The 20,699-nt window shown below is 30.5% G+C and overlaps 2 protein-coding genes across 2 annotated transcripts in view; both read right to left on the bottom strand.

Moving 5' to 3' along the window:
• Positions 1-2,532: 2,532 nt before the first annotated feature.
• On the bottom strand, positions 2,533-14,563 carry LOC129921158 (F-box only protein 39). The gene is made up of 8 exons (XM_056002855.1): positions 14,324-14,563; positions 9,729-9,871; positions 9,414-9,662; positions 9,233-9,353; positions 8,964-9,178; positions 8,642-8,911; positions 2,908-3,072; positions 2,533-2,849 (listed from the first exon to the last, which is right to left on the bottom strand). The coding sequence occupies exons 1-8, from the start codon at positions 14,382-14,384 to the stop codon at positions 2,571-2,573; spliced, it is 1,503 nt and encodes a 500-aa protein (XP_055858830.1). The 5' UTR covers positions 14,385-14,563; the 3' UTR covers positions 2,533-2,570.
• A 4,316-nt stretch (positions 14,564-18,879) lies between these two features.
• LOC129921148 (uncharacterized) overlaps positions 18,880-20,699 on the bottom strand; it is a 41,222-nt gene continuing 39,402 nt past the window's right edge. Inside the window, exons 8-9 of the mRNA XM_056002841.1 lie at positions 20,385-20,670; positions 18,880-20,331 (exon numbers count right to left, since the gene is read on the bottom strand). Coding sequence (XP_055858816.1) covers positions 20,101-20,331; positions 20,385-20,670 — 517 coding nt within the window. The 3' untranslated portion in view covers positions 18,880-20,100. The remainder of the gene's footprint in view (positions 20,332-20,384; positions 20,671-20,699) is intronic.

The raw sequence follows: 20,699 nt of genomic DNA, 5'->3' as shown, positions 1-20,699 counted from the left end.
TTTTACACAATCAGAGATCATAGCGGAAGAACACTTATAGCAAGCACCGTCATGCGGCCATTTGCCAACACAAAACTGTGTTATGTTAGAAGTTAAATTAGTCGTTTAAGCCTGGTACGCAGCTGAAGGGAAACGAAATTTTCCATACAAAATTAGCGAAATCTTGAACGAAATTTAATTGTTACTGTTTTTGATTTCAAATTTATTTTTTGATGTTTTTTCTGGAATTTTTTGATTTATATTTTTATTATTTTAACTTTTGCATAATACTCGATGATTTTTTTTATTAATAAGTTCGCTGTCGACTTTGGAGACTTAAAAATTTTTCGTTTCACTAAAGCTGCGTACTAGGCTTAAGTAGATATTCAGAGATTTAAGAAACGTTACCGCAAATAAATTGATTTTGAAAAAAAAAAAATCATCAAAAGATAAACATTGCGTTTAGGAGCCATTTATAAAAATAATAATTTTCTAATGCCATTTTCCTTCATTCTAAAGAGGATTATACCTTTAGTACGGGAAAGTTAGATTTTATTATATGGGGTCTGGGAAAAAATTCCAAAATGCATTTTGAATTCAGGACTCGAAAAAGTAGCAAGACAAGAGTCGAAAACCACATTTTGCAAAATCACACTTAGAGTCATTTGGCCGCCATTTTGTTTTTTTTTTTGTATACAAATTTTACTTTTTCGTATACCTAGCTCATGTATTTTTGAATTTACAGAAAATAAATGTATAGCAAATTTGAAGATAATTTAATGCCCTACAATATATTCCAATATATATCAATTATACCTTCGGTTTAAGAGTTAGGGTGTTTTTTTTTTAAACCCGTCAAAGGGTGATTTTTACTTGCTCTATAGGGCAAGTATTGGTTTCGAGTCGAAAAAATAATTTGAGGTTTTAATCAAAACCAACATTACGATGATGAAGAATTCCGAAAAAGTGGGTCTCGCAATTCCGTCCGTGCGTCTGTGCGGTTGTGCGTCCATCTGTACACATTTCCACAGCCTAAACGGACGGATTTTCTTCAAATTTGGTACAGATGATTTTTATAGAATTCTGAAATTTGTTTTTTTTTTGTTTTTTTTTTTTTATATCTCACTAAGAAAGTGTATGTACCTCCCATACAAATTTTTCAATTTATACCGAATAACTCGAAAACTGCTCTAACGATTTTGATAAAAAATTTAGTGTATAATTTTACAAACAAGACCCAACTTTTGATTAAAAAAATTTTTTTTGGAAAGCTACTAACGGTACATGCCATAGAACCGTTTTTTTTTTGGTTTCAAAATATTTCTTAGAAGACTAACCCGATTTCAACGAAAATTTTTATACAAAAGCGCTTAATTAATCGTAATATTAAAATGTTAGAAAATTCTCAAAAAATACATTTTTGGATCTTGTGATGTGATGTTTCGAAATTTTGTTTTAAAGTGTAAATTTATTATTTCTTCAAAATGGCATACCAACTTTTTTTTTAACGTTAGAAAATGTTTATATATAAAAAATTCTTTAAAAAACGGCAAACTCCAAACTTTTTTTCTCAAAATTCATTTTCATACAAGAAATCAAAAGGCATTTTGTGATCAAAACCTTTAAAAACAGTGTTTTATTAATTATAAAAACCGATTTTTTGTACTTTCTGACATTATGGGAAATGGTTTAATTAAAGTTATAATTTTGCCTCATTTTTTTTTTATAAATAGCTTTAAGATAAGATCTACTTTTACCATAAGAGCAAGTACGTACGACCCCAGTCGTGCATTTTATTTTATTTTTGTCATACATATCTCTTTTATTTGAGCTTTTTTGAAAATTAGTTCGTAGTACCTTCGTATCTTCATTTGTTGCTTTAACGGTTTTTTGATTTGACAGGCACAAAATAATTAGGCACCTACTAAAAGGTACTAAAGTGTGAAAGAAAACATCATAAGTTTGGTTTATAGCAGGTGCCATTACCTAATTTTGGTCTTAAAATATTGTTTTCAAAAACGCCTATGAAGTGAGACAATCCGTTTGTTTAGGCTGTAACTCCTTATACCTACAGACGCACTTTAGGGTCCCACTTTTTTTCGCATTCTCTATAATCGTAATTCCGTGATTGATTGTGATCTCAACTTTTTGTTTGATTTCCTTAAATTGTTAAAGAAAATAAACAACTTTTTAACAAACTTTAATCTTTTGTTAACTAGGCAGGCAAGCTATCTAACATCCGATTCCATCTCTCTGTTGAAAAATACTTGAACAAATTTGCATTTCAGCCTTAGTTTCCACCTTAGAAGTTTCCAAAGATTTGAATACAAAGTTTTAATTGTACTTTTAATTACCGATCGGAGCAGTTCGACCTAGTTCCCTTATATGTATAAAAATATCTTTCCAAATTTCTTGGCTTCTTAAAATATTATTTCATTTTATCTAATATCATCAGTTATTTTAAAACGATTAAAAATAAATGTAATGTAAATAAATAATAATAATTAGTTAGAGATAAAAAAATATGCATTGGTTATCAAAGATCGTGAGAATGTAGATACTAATACAAAACAAACTATTTAAACATTTCGTCATAAAGTTCTTCTAGGATCAATGTTTATTTTCTTAAAATCACTGTCACTTAGAAATTGCCATCTTTTTCTTAAAATATTTGAAACTTCCTTTTCTACTGCATCGTATGATTTTGATGATCGTCGTAGCCAATAGTAAAAATCATCCGACCAATCTGGGTTCCTTGGCCAATCACATCGCAAAATAACTGCAAATCTTCGAATAAACAAGTTTGAAAGATTTTTCGCTGTTTTTGCTATTAACAAAACTGTCGATGTCGATATTTTTTCTCTAATAATCTGCAAAAAAAAAACATGTTATACATTGGGACTGTTTCAAGTATTTTAAATTACCTACCAACGTTGTGAGATTATATGATTGGCGACAAAGAAGCAGCAACAAGCTATCTACTCGGTTATCAAAAGATTTTGGACTTACAAATTTTGGCAGAAGTTCGTGACCGTAAATCGTAAGTGTCCCTTTGTAGTGATCGACCATCCGGATCAGTAAGTCGGGTTTTATCTTGAATGAAAGAAAAATTATTAATTTTTCATTACGTTTAACGATATGAAAGTAATAAAAACATAAATTATAACTAGTGGAGAAACTTTAACAAAAAATTGCAATATGAGGGAAGCGGGTCAATAATGATCTTTTTTTTTCAAACCCGTCGTCGCGTCGTTAACTAAAACTACTTTAATGAACCTCAAGGGTTTAAAAATCGCCGCAGTTTCCAAACTGATTTTTAAAATTTGAATTATGATTTTTCCAATATATTACCGAAATTGTAGAAATATGAATTAATATTTTATTACTAAAAATTTCGAAAATATTTGATGACCTTTTTTTCAAAAACACTTCACTGAAATTACTTGATTTTAATTTTAAAATAGAAATAAACTTCTGGCTTTTAAAAAATGTATGTATTAATACAGTAAAATAAGGTGAAAAAAGGGGTAAATCTCGGAATGAATGTTAGTTGAAATTTTTTTTGCTCATTATCTTCCTTTTGCCATTCTATAACATATCTCAAAAGTCTAGAAAAATCTCATGTCCGCTTGTCGCGATTTCAAGGTCATATCGCGAAATGGAGATTTTCAAAATTAGCAAAAATAGGCTATGGTAGTATATACACATATGATACATGATTTCAAGGTATTTTTTAATGCTGATTCCAAAAAATCTAAAATTAAGACAATCTGACGTCTCTGGAAAAAGTTATACCTGTTATTCATCTGTCAACTCATATTATTATAACAGTTGCAAACTTACTGCCGAAAAACCCTTAAAAGTTATGGTAGATGAACCAAATTTTGCATGAAGATTTTAGAATCCATCATTATTAAAAATCAAAACAATCCCTTACAAAAAATATATATACCTACGAAATAATGGTATTTTTTGATGGAGGGGCAAATTTTAGGATATGCACTAAAGAAGATTCTTGTTCATCTTAGGAATAAGTGCAAATAGGCTAATTTTTTTCATTTTAATCTTTGTTTGGATATTCTCTAACTACCCTCAAAAATCTAAAAAAATCTCATGTCCGCAAGTCCTAATTTTCTTGGTTTGAAAATAAGGTGCAGATTTTAAAAAATTAATAAGAAAAGTTTAAATTTTTATGTGTATACCAACATAAGCAGAGCCGGTTTTAGGGGGGGGGGCAGCCTGGGCCGTCGCCCAGGGGCGCAAGAATTGAGGGGCGCCGCAGGCGCCCCGAACTTTTACAAAAGTTATATAAATAACGAAGTCTTTCCAATCGATGTTTTATTTTTTTTTTACATTCACAAAGGCGCCCCAATTTTTTTCTATTTTACATTTTCAACGGCGCTCGTATTGTTTGTCCTAAACTTTTTGAAGAATGAAGGCGCCCCCCAATTTTGGGTTAATTTATTTGGCTTCCGGAAGGACAATGGTGTCCAAAATCTTCGTTCATCTTTGAAGAACAAGGCGCCCCAATTTCTTTTGAAAGACTAAAGCAATCCTATTCCTCCTACCAATTTAATTTTTGCAAAGGTGCCCCTATAATAATGAATAAGGAAAGAGAAGGGGACGGACAGAATCCCGAAATTAAAAATCCAGAAAGCCCAAAATCCAGAAAACCCTAAATTCCGAAAACCCAAAAACACAAAATCCCGAAAACCCACAATCCCAAAATCCCGAAATCCCGAAAACCCAAAATCCAGAAATGCCAAAAATTGACAGCTTCTCCATTTCTCATAAAAACTACGTTTGTGTGTGAGAATAAAAAAATAGGTCTGTTCGTTGTTCCCCCTTCCAGGGCACTCTAAGTCATTTCAATTAACTGTGAAAAAAATCAGAGTTTCTCGGGTTTTCATTTTACATCGAACACCTCAGAGCTTTAGTTTCATCAGCGAACATCGAACACAGAGGAAATAACTCTGGTTGAAAAAGGAGCTACAAAAAACGCTTGACAACGAATTCGGAGCGACCCAGAGTGCCCTAGAGTTCACAACGAACAAACCTTATACATAATTATAAAGGTATGTTGTTTTCGATTGGCCGTCCGGAAGCGCCTGGAATCATTAAGAAGCGTGCTGCAAGTTTTTTATTCTCCTAGTGAAAAAACAATAACAAAATATTTGATTTTTCACCAATACAGATATTAAATTTTAGAATTGGGTGGAAGCGATTCAAAGTTTTTTATTGGATTTCAGAATGAGTGAATCATTGAGTGATTGAAAAAGTGTTTGAAAAAATATTGTTCAAATAAAACCAACTGTACCTAATCTTTAAACAAAAAAGTCAGAGATAAAGGTAGTCTTGTCAATTGAGCCTAAATGACATGAATAATTAATTTTTTTTTTTTAAGTTAACCTTTTTAAATTAATACACTGCACATTTTTAAGAAATGCATTAACAAGTATATGAGAGATAAGACATAATCTGCTATTGCTTTTTTTCGTGATTTAAAAAAATTGTTTTTAGATGAATTTTTTTTTAGAGGCGCCACTTGCAATCTTGCCCAGGGGCGCCGGTAGTGCTTAAACCGGCACTGAACATAAGCGACATGATTTAAAGGTATTTTTTAACACTAATTCCAACAAAACTCACAAACAAGTCAACCTGACCATCCCTGAAAAGTAATGCACCTTATTCATGTTGATCTGACACAAATATATGAAGTGTAGTTTTCCAATTTTTTAAAATCTGCACCTTATTTTCAAACCAAGAAAATTAGGACTTGCGGACATGAGATTTTTTTAGATTTTTGAGGGTAGTTAGAGAATATCCAAACAAAGATTAAAATGAAAAAAATTAGCCTATTTGCACTTATTCCTAAGATGAACAAGATTCTTCTTTAGTGCATATCCTAAAATTTGCCCCTCCATCAAAAAATACCATTATTTCGTAGGTATATATATTTTTTGTAAGGGATTGTTTTGATTTTTAATAATGATGGATTCTAAAATCTTCATGCAAAATTTGGTTCATCTACCATAACTTTTAAGGGTTTTTCGGCAGTAAGTTTGCAACTGTTATAATAATATGAGTTGACAGATGAAAAACAGGTATAACTTTTTCCAGAGACGTCAGATTGTCTTAATTTTAGATTTTTTGGAATCAGCATTAAAAAATACCTTGAAATCATGTATCATATGTGTATATACTACCATAGCCTATTTTTGCTAATTTTGAAAATCTCCATTTCGCGATATGTCCTTGAAATCGCGACAAGCGGACATGAGATTTTTCTAGACTTTTGAGATACGTTATAGAATGGCAAAAGGAAGATATTGAGCAAAAAAAATTTCTACTAACATTCATTCCGAGGTTAAACCCTTATTTAACTGGATTAGTTGTATATCTTTTTTCTTTATATTCTTGGTGTTGCCCGTTCTGTTTAAATATTTTGTTTATGTTTGAAGTTCATTTTTGAGCAAAATTGTTTCTACCACTTAAACGATTTTTGACGTAATAACGTCTTATAAATCGATGAACCATGGCAGCCACCACAAAAAATTGACGCCATTTTCTCCCGTTCCACTTGAAATATTTCGCAGTACGGCAAAAATTTCAATTAAAAATTAAAAATAAACTATTAGAGATACAAATATCTTTTATAGCTTATTTGAAAGATAATATCCTAAAGCTAAATAAAAATGAATGATTTTTAAAAATTCCGTCATTAAATAGGGTAAATAGGGGTAAAACAAAATTGCAAAGAATTGGTTATTTTCTAAACGCGACAATGTAAAGAGTTGATTTTTTTTTTTTAATCGATAGATAAATTTATTGCAAGACTGACAATGGTATTGAAAAAAATTCTAAAAATTTTCAAAACTAAGTAATAAATGGTTTTCTAAAACTAAAAAATGAGGTAGACCTTTGACGAAGTAGTGATTATAGGTAGGGGAAATTTTTTTTGACAATTTTAAAAACGACATTCGAAAGATAATAAAAAAAGTTAGGGCAGAAATAAGATTGAAACGTCATATGAAAGGTGAAATAATGAGCTTTCACATGATATACAATTTTGTATAGTTTGTCATTGAAATTGATGCAATAGCGTGAGAAGATAAAATTATATGTTTTTTTTTTGCTTTTTTTACGAAAATTTATCGAGTTCAAAAAATTCTAGCACTTTTTGTAGATGTCTAATAGACATGATCGATATATATATATTTTGAAAGTAATAAGCTTTCAGGTGGTATAAAATTTATTATAGGTTGTTTTATTAAAAAAATGGATTTTTGGGTGATGGAAATGTTTTTTTTTACTTTTTTCATAAGAAATGATTGTTTTTAATAAATTATTTTAATACTTTTTGCGCATTGTAAAAATTTAAAAATAATTTTATTCTTTAGAAAAAATATTTGGCTTTTTAATGATACCATTTTTTTTGTACCTAAGCTTTTAAAATAAAAAACTAATATAATGAGAAAAGAAAAAAGGTAATTTTTTTTAGCTTTTTCTTGTAAATTATGATTGTTTGAAATAAATATACGCTTCAATTGACTCATTTCAAACAAAACCATACAACCTGTTTTTCGACGTTATCACATAAAATCATCGTCCGTAAACCGGCTTTACAGAAAACTTCTTTTTTTTCTATTTTTGTTTTCTTAAACATTTTAAGTGATAAAAAGTTTAAATTTTTATATTGCAGTTCAAACAAAACACGAGCCTTCTTCTTGCGAATTGGTTCATTATTAAGTTTACAATTTGAAAACGCAATTTTAAATGAAATGTTTTGTATAGCTGGAATACAAAGGATTTCATTTCAAATTGCTTTTGCTTTGCATCACAACAAAAATTGTAATCCAAATCTAACTCTCATGCTTTTTTTTACTATTAATGTTCTCAAAAACTATGTAAGTGGTATTCAGTTTTTGATAAAAAAGCATTAGCGGCTATTAATTTTATCAGTAAATTTTTTGAATTTTAATTCGAGACTCGAAAAAAATATGAATATGTTTTTTAAAGTTTTTCCTTCAAAATATGACTTTGAAATCTATTACATATTTCTAAAAACATCGTTTCGAATAACTTTATTTAAAGAGATTAAAGTGTGTATTCTGGGTTTTTGAAAAAGGTACTATTTATAACTAGGGCTAAGATTTCTATGTAAATGCATATTTATGTTTAGTTTTGAAAGGCGTTAGAAGCGTGCGAACTTATCATCGATACGAATCATAAGGGCCCTTCACACGATCAGTTATTTTTGTCAAATATTATTGACGTCTTTTTCTGTCAGATAACATTGATGAAAAATAGTCACACACCACACCTATAAAGTCAAAAGTCTCTAACTTTAATTGGCGGCTTTGTATGGTTTTGAAGTTGTCATTAAAAAGTACTTCAAATTCATGAGTTTTAAGGCTTAAAAAACGTCAAAGAAAATATATATTCATTATTTTTGAATCTGCACAGTTGGACCATGAAAATCGCAACTTTTTTCTAGACTTTCGCGGTAGGTTATAGAATGACCAAAAATATATTTTATAAAACTTAAAGTCTATTAGTATTAATTCCAGTTTCCAGGTTTGCCCTTCTTTCATCTTAATTTAACTGGTTAAGGGCATTTTTAAGAGCATATTAGAGATTGAGCCTAACATGTTATTCTTACCTTTGTTTTTGGTGCATTGTATAGTATACTGTAAACTGGAGCTTCAGGTTGAAGAAGAATTTCTCCATCTGAAGCTGATTCTACTCGAAGGTGTACTTTCAACGAAGGATTATCTCGTTTAACTGCTCGCCAAGCTTTAACTCCGCATGCAGTGATTGACCCCGATGTTGGAGTATACCTATTTTGATAAATATGTAGATGCTGAAGTTTTGAGTCTGCCAGCAGAAGTATTACATCATCATCGATATTTTGAGGAGAAATTATTAATACCTACTTAAAATCAATTCAATATGAGCTTAACTGATTTATTTTTTCACCTTACCTTTAGATTTGCAAAGAGACCGACATGCATAATTGGGCAGTGAGTGGTTGTTACATTAACAAGATTTAAAACTCGCATGTGTGAAAAGCACGAATCTAGAACTTCATCCAAAAGATGGTTGGCCTCGTATCGCTCCAAGACGAAGTCAACTAATTTGAGAACTCGTAATTCTGTCAGTTTTGCCATAAGATTTTTCAAACATTTAAGAAGTTCTCCTAAAAATCAATTATGAATATTTTGAATAAAATTTAATTTTAAATGTTCTTCACCTCCAGTTCCAAACAGTTTAATACCCTCTGGATCGTCCGTTTGAGACATGTTGCATGGGAACTCATATACTAAGCTTCGTATTTTTAAACCAACGCCCGTCAGTTCAGGACGTTCATTCCTCTAAAATTAAAAAAATATATCAAACTTGTTTTTTTTTTTCTTAACTTAAGAAGTTGAAACCTTCTCAATGCTCCAAGAAAGCATCGTCATAAATTGAAAAATATTATTAAAACTGTGAAGTGGTCGAAAAACCAAGCCGCCAATGTGGCGCCCGATACGTTGCATGCAGTTTTGCGTCCGCATGTGGTCAAGAACATATTGCCAACCTGAATAATAGTTGTATTTGGTGCGGGTTAGGGTTTGATCATCAACAACGAAATTAGACCAAACGCGAGACATATGAAAAATTCTATACCAATGACGACAAACCTTTAGCAAAAATTTAATTTTAAAAAAAATCAGAAGTATATTTTTATTTTAATTTTTTTTTTATACCAGGCTTGCATAGTAACGTTCCTTCACTAATAAGTAGGAAAATATTTCTTCCAATAGAAGGTCGGGTAAAATACACCATTGTGAATACTCCTTGTTTGGATTGCAATCTTCGTCATCGTTTTCTTCAACGTCAATATAACACGCTGGAATAAAAACGGTTGCAAAATAAAATAAGATTTTTTTTCAATTCACGACTGTTGCACACTAAATTGTTATTAATATATATATAAATATATATATATATACATTAGTTTATAAATGCACTATGCATACTGTTAAATTAATATTAAAAATACTTAACTCGTTAACGACCAAGAAAGAATAGGTATTTTGGACGTTCGTCGGTATTGGTATCAAATGAAAGAACTGTAACTAAGGAAAAACTTTTTCTATGGACGACTCACTGTATTGCATTAGGTAAGAACGTAAGATATCGCAATATTAGTATATTGGTAATGCATCTTGCAGCGTAATGTGTAAAGGATAAATTGAATTATAGTTTTATTTTAGATATATCAAATATGAGTCTTCGTCATTTTTTCTAATTCTGAAAACCTCGACCTTGAATATCTGATCAATAGAACTCAAAATATGAGTTTCTAAAGCCAAAAACGAGATTTTGTCTAAGAGTTTTCGTTCGATTCAAACAAACTAACAAAAAATTAATAGACGGGTCGAGAACAGCGGAAGATAAATGTGCAGGCGCTTTGGGCCTTAATAAACTCTCCGTATCAATGGGTCAATCCCCAAATATATTTCAAGCTGAGGTAAAATGTGCAGAAATAACCCTCGAAATAAATCACCGAAACAAACCTATTGCCATTATGTCTCATAAGCAAGCTGTTCTAAAAGCACTTAAATTCTACGAAATCAACTCCAAGCTAGTATTGGAGTGCATAGCCGTATTTAGGGGGGGGGGGGGGTTTGGGGGTTTAACCCCCCCGAAATTTTTTTTTTCAGAAAATCAAAAGATATAGTATAAAAAAATACCTACAAGTCTAATATTTGCAGTACTAAATGGTTTCTTTTTGTATTTTAGTAATTTAATTACCTATCTGAAAATCTCCCTAAAAGTCTCTACCAATTTCGTATCGTTAAAGAAGCTGTCGATGAAGTTTTTTTTAAGGAAAAACAACAATTTTGTGGTCCATTACAACGTTTGGTAAGGGATTTTCAAAAAACTAGTTTTTACCTCTTTGATCATTTCCTAAAGCACTATGTAAACACCTTAAAATGTTTTTTTAAGAACCCTTTAAATAACACAAGTATTTATCTACAAGGTTTTAGGTGTCGAGGCTAAACTATACTTTTTCAAAGGGTTGCTGAACTCGAATCCGAAGATAAAAATATTCGATCACATCTCGTTTTTGAAATATTACCGTTAAATCTATTTAAGTCTTTCCGACATCTTATCCTTTTATTTCAGAGAGTACCTATGTAAAATTTTTCGTTATATTTTTAGCTTTCTATTTATCGAATTGTTTCAAATTAGAAAATTAGCTCATGCCAAACAACTTGGATTATTTAAAATTTTTATTTTTAAGTATTCCCGATTTAATTTGGAACTAAATTGATATAATAGAATATTTCAATTTTTTGCTACAAAATTTTAGTGGGAGAAAAATTTCATTTTTCAATGTTTTTATATATAAAATTGTGCGAAATAATTTTTTGTATAAAGCCTAATAATGGTTCAAATTTATTTCTTCAAAAAAATTTTCTTGCTCGCTCACGCTCGCAATTTATATCAAACAACTTATCACTCCTTGTACCAATTTAAACTAGAGATGCCGCCGAATATTCGGCCATTTTATATTCGGTACATTCTTAAATTCTTCTACGGTAAGAAGAGCTATTTTAAACAAAACTATGAATTTCTCTCCTAAAAAATACTTAAAAAGGATATTGGGATTGGCAAGTTTTTCGCTCTGACACAGTTCTAATGACCATTTGCTTTAGCGGAATTAAGAATCGACTGCAGTTACATATAAGGCGTGTTTTTTCTACAACTCAGTAGCTACTCATTTTTTTATTTTATTCGAAAAACAATAAAAACAAATACTTACTTGTGTAATTTTTATTATTGTTTTGCGAATAAAATCAAAAATGAGTAGCAACTGAGTAGGTAATAGAAAAAACACGCCTATAGTTGATAAAAAAGTTTTGCGAATATTAAAAAAAAAATTTGTTCGGTCTGAGGTAACCCCCCCCCGAAATAAAATCCTAGCTACGGCTATGTTGGAGTGTAAGGAAAACTTAAACTTAAAGCTTGGCAAACAAAAACAGAGTCACTGGGTACCTTGGCACGTTGGTGTCCAGGGGAAGGTGGAAGCGGACTCTTTAGCAAAAGCGGGAGCAATATCTCCTTTTATTTTATTGAAAATAAAAAGCAAAAAACTGGGCAGAACTACAAAAACTGAGACAGGTCAAAATGCTACTCGGGAACTATAACCAAGAGCGTTTCAAATCCTGTATCAGACTAAGTAGGAACAACCTCAATATAATCACTGGTCTCTTCATGGGCCACTGTAAGTTGAGAAGGCACCTAAACATTTTGAGCGTAGTATGTAAATAGTGTAACATGTAGAGTCTGTAATGAACAAGAAGAAACACCAGATTACATTCTGGGCAAGTGCAATGCACTAATATACCAAAGATTCAAACACCATGGGCCACTACCAGGTCGAAGAGGAAAAATTACAATCATGAGAATATCCCAAAAACTCATTTTCCTGAAAGGAATTAGGTTAGAAGAGGAGATATAATATGAGGAACTAACTTAGATACCTTAAAAGGTGAACACAATAGATCTCATATGTCGCAGTGCATTTTACACACCAATATCAATCAATCAATCAACAAAAAACTGAACAATAAAACTCTCAAATGAACTCGAGATTTTTGTTTTAAAAAGTTTATATCTTGGGTTCTATTGGTTAGATTTTCAAGATTTTCAGACTCAGGGAATCATCATATTGGAGCATCAATTTTGCAATTAACACAATTTTGTTTAAATTTCATATCAATAAATTGTCTAGGTTATTTAAGGAAAAAAAAAACTACATGACAGCATCATTTAAGTGCTAGATGCAATAATTTTCTCATAAATTAACTTCAAACGTAACAAAAAATATTTGAACACAACGGCAACACCTACAATATTAACATATCGTCGGCCTCATAAGGAAACCTCGTAACTCCAAAGGCATTATTTCTTTCAGTAAACTTTTGCGTAATAAAATTTAAATTGGTAATTGGAAAAACCTGTTCGAGGTTATGAATTTACATTTGGCAGCGGTGGTGGTGTGAAGCGTATTACGTCGGCCTCCCAACCGCTAGGTCGTGAGTTCAAACCCAGCACGGGCAATTTTCAAAATCAATTGAACATAAGCGACTTAGCGACTGAAAGGAGTCTGATGATCGGGTTGGTCCCCGTGAAATAGCTATAACTCCACCCTATGAACTTGGTGGTAACACACACAAGTTGTTGTTGTTCATTCAAAACCTTCAAAATTTAAATATGTATCCTTAAAAATTTCTTGTTCATAAAAAATATTGTTAGGATTGAGTGGAGGAAAGGGTAATGGGCCATAATTCATAGACGCTGTCTAAGGTGCTACTAGGAAAGACTGATGTTTATCCTATTCAAAAAACATTGGATAGACCCCAGTCTAATATAAACTATGCACCAACATGTATAACAGTTTTGAATGAATACCTACTCTACGATAATGCGCTGCTTTATAAAAATTTGAGAATCATAAAAGAAAAATACCCACTTTGGCAGTTATCATGTTTATACTAAATACCAAACATGTTAAAACTATAATGAGATAAAACTAAAAATTAGAATTTTTTAAATTGAACTCTTATTTTGCATATTTATTAATATGTTTTTTTTTTGTTTTCAATTCATTTTAACAGTAAATATTCAATTATAATTATAATAATTTCAACTACTATATGCCTGAAGAACTAGGGTCTTTTAAATTAGTTAGAAGGAATAGAACAGGAAAGAATTTTGTTGTTGGTACAGTAAATTGAGAATATCTCATAAATCCCACGGGTGACGGTCAATTGAAGCTGGGAGATAAATGAAAGAATGCTGCCTAAGGTGGGCCTCGAATTCACACGTCCACGTTAGTAGTCAAGCATTGCATCCACTGCACCATTGCCATTCGCGTCTTCTTATTTGATTTTTTTTTTTTTCAAGTAATATTTGCCAATTTGAGATTGACGACGAAAATACTATAGTTCCTTAATTTTGATTTTTTTGCACAAACCACAATTAAGTGGGCAATAAATCATCCAATACCACTGTCCACTAGTAATTTATACTTATCATAATTTCACCATAAGATATATACTTTAATTATTTATTACATAAAAGCAGGCATAATTATTTGTATTAACTTTTAATGTTAGAGAACATTCAGGACAACGTAATTTAATTCACTTATTTGATTTTTGTTTATAATGTATTTGTTAAAATAACAATTATTATATAAAAAAAATACATATATTTATTTTTCCGCCAATACAACTAATTGCTTGATTAAATATTTAAAATAAAAACGAATAATTCAACTTTTAACCTTCTTCGTTTTGATCAATCTTCCAGCAACCTCTTTGAGCTTTTACAATTGTTTCCGACATTTTCGAACATATCCTTTAATGAGGAACGTTCATAAAAAAGGTAATGCTTTTAAATATGCTAACTCAAAAAACAAATATCCGGGAAAATTGGACAGAATTTCACAAAGCAATCGAAACACTACTGGCACTTTTCCCAAATAAAATTTTTTCGGCTCTAAAGATATACAGTCTATTTAGATATATATTTTTCTTTCGACGTTATTTCAAAAGTTCATGCTAAACAAAAAGAACGATAGATAGATAGACAAAACTATCCCAAAATGCAATCTCTAAAAAGATTCTTTTAAAAATAAACATAGAGAACAAGAGTCAGCTGTTTGAGAAAAAAGAGCATAAAATACACAATTTTCGTAAAGCTACACTTTCAAAAACTTGAATGTTTATATTCTGAATGTATTGACAACGCATGAACGTAATAAATTAAATGCTAAGACAATAGTATTTGAAAATTCTCGGAAGCTATAAGACTGTTGAGAACTTACTGTAATTTTTGGGTGTGAATGAAACATATTTTTGCATATTTTGTTTTTCAAATTTAAGACAGAGACAAGTTAATTGCATTTACTGCGAGGAAAAAATTATAAATTATTACATATCGTCCTAATAACAATGCAGTGGTTCTCTTATCTTTATATTATTAGAAAATTGCTTGTTTTGCAATACATGAATAGGAATACTATTTTATCCACCCACAAAAAATGAACGGCAATGATCACACAAACTAAAATAATTTCAAAGAGTGGAATTACTAAAACAAATTTTTAAAGAAAACCTACATAACTGGCTCCGATTTCCATGTCTTTTTCCAACGTTGCTGACTGTAATTAATAAGAAACCTCAATGGGTTAAAAATGGCGCTCTTGCCGCATTAAAAAAAAAGTTAGCTATGATTTTTGTGACAAAAAACAAATTAAAAAAATTTGAACCAAAAGATTAACTAGGATTTTTTAGGAGAATAGTCCTGCAGAAGTAGTCGATAACTTTGCATCATTTAGGTAGTAGGAGCATGTTTCTCACAAAGTAAATTCAAACAAAAAAATAGTATTTGATTACAACACCTACAATACCAACATTTTTACTTGCGATCTAGGAACTGTTTCAAGTTATGCATTCGTAAAAAAAAGTTGAGATAACAATTTTCCATGATATTACGATGACAGAGAATGCGAAAAAAGTGGGTCTCGAAAGTCCGTCTGTCTGTCAGTCTGTCAGGATGTCTGTGCTAGATGGGCAGATCTACTTCAAACTTGGTATGTAGCAGTTTTTGGATCTTGTACAGAGGGATTTTTGGAATTAATTTTTTTGTACCAAAAATAACGGTACCTGTCATATATGTATCAATTTTGGAAAAGTTTAATTTTATCAAAAATGGCTCCTACGATTTTTATTAAAAAATTCAAGGATAAGTTTTTAAACAAGGTATATCTTCTAATGAAAAAAGTTTTTTTTTTTCAAAAATCGTTATTAAACTGTACCTCCCATAGAACCGTTTTTTAAATTTCAAATTATCTTCCAATTCAATTTTAATAATTTTTTTATGTAAAAACATTTATGTTTCTTAAATATAAATCAAAAACAAAATTTTGAAAAAAATAATTTTAGAATTTTTATAAAAATTTTGAAATTAAAAAAAAAATCAAATTTTGGAAAACGTGACATTGAATTTCGTTGAAATTTTGGTTTTACGTGTTGATTAAAAGTTTCTACAAAATGGCATACCAAATTTATATTCAAATTTTTTTTTTTTTTCAAAAAATTATTTATAAAAAATTATTTAAAAAAAAATGGCTCTAAAATTAAACTGCATACTTTTTTTTCAGCGTTAAAAGTTTTGATGTATTTTTAATAACCGATGTAATTCGGAACCGGTTCCCTTATATTTCTTTCTATTTAACATTTCTTATAAAATTCCTTTAAAAAAAAAAACAAACAATCTAAAATAACACAGCTACACAAAAAAAAAGTTCTGACCTGGGGTTGTGACTATGTTTTTCACATAGTTTTTGGGTCGCTGAAACCGAATCCGAAATCCGTTTTTCCCCATCACGTCAGGTTTTCGAGATAACCTCAAGAAATGTCACGAAAAGATTTTCTCTGATCTGGATGTGCGAATATGTTAATCATTTGTTATCCAGATTCGAAGTCAATTTTGCCCTACCATGTCAGGCTTCCGAGATATTCTCAAAAAAATGTCAAAACCAAAAAAAACTAAAGTTTTTATCTGGGGGTGTCAAGTCGTATGTTTTTTGGGTCGCTAAAACCGATGCTCTTATTTGTTTTCACAAAAACAGAAAACCGGGTTCAAAATATCTTGTCATTTTTGAGAAATTAAAAAAAAAAAAACAAAACTACTTCTTTCTAAGAAACCTCTTCATTATTTGTTTTAACGTGGCTGGATTGTTTATAAATTAATTTATGAAACATTAATGACTCGTCTATAATTTTTAAACATTCAGACTTAAATGAGCATATACAACAAAGTGGCACAGTATTAGATTAACCCTGAATTGTTCTCCTTTTTTTATTGATAACACCTGAGAACTTACCTGAGAATTTATCTTACTGTGTCTGGAGTCTGGGGTGCCCGCCGCCCATGTATTCTAGCTGTAAGAGCCTCATTTTTTAGTGTTCATGCGCAACAAGTTCGTCTGAGAGAATGAATAAGCGTAAAGAATTCGTAAAGGAATATAACTAAGAAATTAAAAAGGGAGGACTTTTTGAAGATATTTAATCTATTTTGCAAAGGCCAATTAATTTTTCATTTTTTTTTTTTTTTATTTTCAAATATGGGCTTTTTAAGAAAATTGAGTTTTAAAAGTTGTCCTGGGTCTTAAAAGTTGTGCCTAGCATTGATCTGAATTTTTAACCTCTCAGTTTAATAAAAAAAAACTAAACCTCCGAACTAAAAAAAAACGATTTTAGTAAACTCTTCCCCACTTCTGCCCCCCTTTCAAAAACCACAAAAAATTGTTTTTTTTTTTGTTCAGTATAAAAATCATTGATTTCTCACTTTGTTCGTTTGTCTAACGTAAGCCCAGGATAACCCAAAAATTTGTTTCTAAATCCCTTTATTTTTTCTAAAGATTTAAAAAACTTTTTTTTTAATTTAAAAAAAAATTAATTTTTTTTCCTGTGAAAATATCGTCAGTTTAAAATCGTGGTTTGTTAGCCCAGGCTAAGCCACCATATGTTTTCACCATCCCAACTTTTGTTGGTTACAAAGGCCAACTAGTTTCATTAATTAAAAAAAGTACGCATACACCACAGTGACCTTTTTTAATTTTTTATTTGGAAAAAGTACATCCACTGGTGTGGGCACTGCACCTCATATATTATATATTTGACCTAGAATTCTTACTTGATTGAATGTAGGTAGTCTATTAAACTTTCCGGTTATCACAAAAAGGACAATTTTGTCCTTTTTGATTTTTAAGAGGTTGGTAATTTGAAAACAGTTTTTTTCTGTCGTAATTTTTGCATTAAAGGTTGGGCTAGCGAAAAAAGGGATGTAATTTATAGAAATTACCATGGTAAATTGAGAAAAAGTGTAAAAAAAATTAAAAGTGTACTGAAAAATAAATCACACACTTTTTTTTTATTTGCTGTTACTTTTGAAAAATGTTTGGATAGTTTAAAATAAGCATGTAGCTTTTCTAGATGTGCATATCTTCCAAAAAAACAATGATTTTTACACTTGAAAAAATATTTGTATGGTGTGGTTTATAAACTACATTCAATCAAGTAATAATTCTAAGTCAAATATTTAAAATATTTGAGGAGCAGTGCCTGAACCAGTGGATTAGCTTTTTCTAAGTTATAAATTAAAAAAAGGTCACTGTGGTGTATACGTACTATTTTTTTTTAAATAAATTAGTGAAAATAGTTGGCAACTTTTTAAACAACTAAAATTGGGATAGCAAAAATAAATAGTGGTTTAGTCTGAGCTAACCTTGGCCAAACGAGCCACAGTTATAAATCAATAATCTCTTACAGTGAACAATATATTTCTTGTCTCGTATTTTTGATTTTTGTAAATCTTGCCGTTTTTGAGGTCCATTTTCACAATTTTCAAACAAAATTCGTGTTATCATATTTGAGTACGGAAATACCTAACGAAGATATATTTTGGGTAGGTATATTGATAAGAAAGGTCTGGAAAATAATTTGGCAATGAATAATTTTTTGTTTTGTTTTTTATTTAGTTTCACCTCACGGTGTTTTTTCGTTAGATCTATAGTGCAAACATAGGTTTAGATTCAGGGACAACTTCTTGCCACTTTCTGTTCCACTGATATGCTGCTAAATTAATTCGCAATTTTTCACAAAGACATTAATGAGTAATACAATTTTCAAGCTTAAAAATTCATTCACATTAAATAATTCAAGTCAATTTTTATTGTTATGAAGTCATGATTTTTTTTATTATATATGTTAACTGTTAACATTCATACATACAACAATGGTACTAAAACTAGTTACATATATTGAAAAAAAAATTCACAATTTTCTTTTAATATAAATATGTTAGTGAAATAAAAAAAAAGAATCTTATATGTAAGTTTATGGACGTAATGTATTTATATTGTATTTATCGTTAGTATATACAACCTCTTATTCAAATAAAAAGGTCTTATTCTTATAAACATAAAATGCCTCACCAAAATCTCACACGAAGCCATCGCACTTTCAAACGTAGAGTAAAACTAACTACTTTGATAAATCTGAAATTTCCTTACCTCATAGCAGGTGTACAAATGAAACAAGAATAATTTTATAAGGAAATTGATTAAGACTCCGTCTCTTATTGAATTTCCAATTTTGTATCATTCATCAAAGTAATGGTTTTTGCATTTTCTAGTTTTTGGAATTTGGAAGTACCTAATTGTGGTAGTAAATTTTGTAGTTTTTAACAATTCTCTCAAATGAAATGGCGTTTTTTCGTAATGAATGGATTAAAAATTAATTTGGTTATGGCTTGGCGAAACGTTTAAGCGGAAAATGTGTTAGTTCTACTATCATTGACTTAATTCGATTTACTGTTGATTTGATAATCCAGTTCACATTCTTTCTTGACTAAAGGCTTAAATAAAATAAAAAATGGAACAGTTGTTGTAAGACGTGCTAAAGATGAGAAGTCTGTTTTAGTTTTATTACGACAGCTATGATTGTGGACGCAATATTTTTGTTTAATCCTTGAAGGACCAGCACGTGCCTGTTCTTCAAGAAAAATACTATCGGAAATACTTTCTTTTTCGGAAGTTTTTGAGATCAAAAACCAAAGAAGATATTGAAGGAGAAACTGCACTAACCTTACCTCACGTCATTTAAAAACAAAGAAATAGATTGTAATCTATTCAACTTCACTCCCAGTTGTATCTATGAAACAGACAAATATGAATGATATATGTTGTTGTACGTTGGTGTTGAGAGATGTAGCTAATTTACTTGGGCAGTAACACAAGGTGTTATAGAAAAAATCTATGGCTGAACTAATATATCTGAAAGTTTTTCGAGTTGTATTAAAAGTTAGAGGTAAGGTAGAGGTAAGCCGATTTATTGCTAATAAATTGATTCGGTCATCAACTAAGGGGTTAAGGTTTCGTCTTTCGTTGATTAGCACCGAGTTTTTTAAATTTTGATTTTTCTATTTGGTTAAGTTTCGTATTCGAAAATGTGAAAGAAATTTTTGTATCCTAAGAGTTTATGTAGGCAGTTTTTATTTGCGTCTTAAAGTTTCTTTTCGGGAGTCCATGGTTGACGAAAGATTTGACTTTGGGGCACTCGTACTCGAAGAGTTTCTTATTGATGACAAATCTTCTTTGGATTTGGCAGTAGAAGTTTGCCTTCTTATTCGAGATGGCTGCTCGGCTTTCTTATTGCGTTTGAGTGTGCTTGATGAAACATGTGTAGATGTGTTTTTACGAGGAAGGGTTAACAATTTCTTATCCTGTGGAAGAAATTCATTAAAAATGTTTTCTTGGTCTACAATGAATTATTTACCTTCTCATTTTGTTCTTGTGAATAGTTGATCTCGTAACCTTCACTCATATGTTTTGGCTTCCAAGGTGCTAGCATCGATACCGAACGGGAGACAGATCTTGTCATAGGTTGAAGTGTATTCTTTTGTAAATCTTCTCGAGACGTTGCCCGACGTCTTTGGGAGATTGACTGGTATGGTATGGGTATTGCACCGACTGTTGTAGCATGAAGATACACAATACTGCGCTGACTTTGCATACTTGATTCTCCTTCAGTACCAGAACTGTCTGGAAGTCGTTCTTGCTCCCTGAAATTATAATTTTATAACTCTCAAAT

The sequence above is a fragment of the Episyrphus balteatus genome, chromosome 1, assembly GCF_945859705.1.
Source record: "Episyrphus balteatus chromosome 1, idEpiBalt1.1, whole genome shotgun sequence".
In the NCBI taxonomy this organism is placed as follows: domain Eukaryota; kingdom Metazoa; phylum Arthropoda; class Insecta; order Diptera; family Syrphidae; genus Episyrphus; species Episyrphus balteatus.
The sequence above is the reverse complement of the archived record's forward strand: the minus strand, read 5'-3'. Positions and strand labels throughout refer to the sequence as shown.

Bases quoted from the DNA above. Each gene is read 5' to 3' on its own strand.
- LOC129921158 (XM_056002855.1), bottom strand. From the start codon at position 14,384: ATGTCGGAAACAATTGTAAAAGCTCAAAGAGGTTGCTGGAAGATTGAT. The intron at 9,663-9,728 runs GTATAAAAAAAA...TTTTTGCTAAAG, and splicing joins AACGTTACTATGCAAGCCTG to GTTTGTCGTCATTGGTATAG. The intron at 9,179-9,232 runs GTGAAGAACATT...ATTGATTTTTAG, and splicing joins TAAACTGTTTGGAACTGGAG to GAGAACTTCTTAAATGTTTG.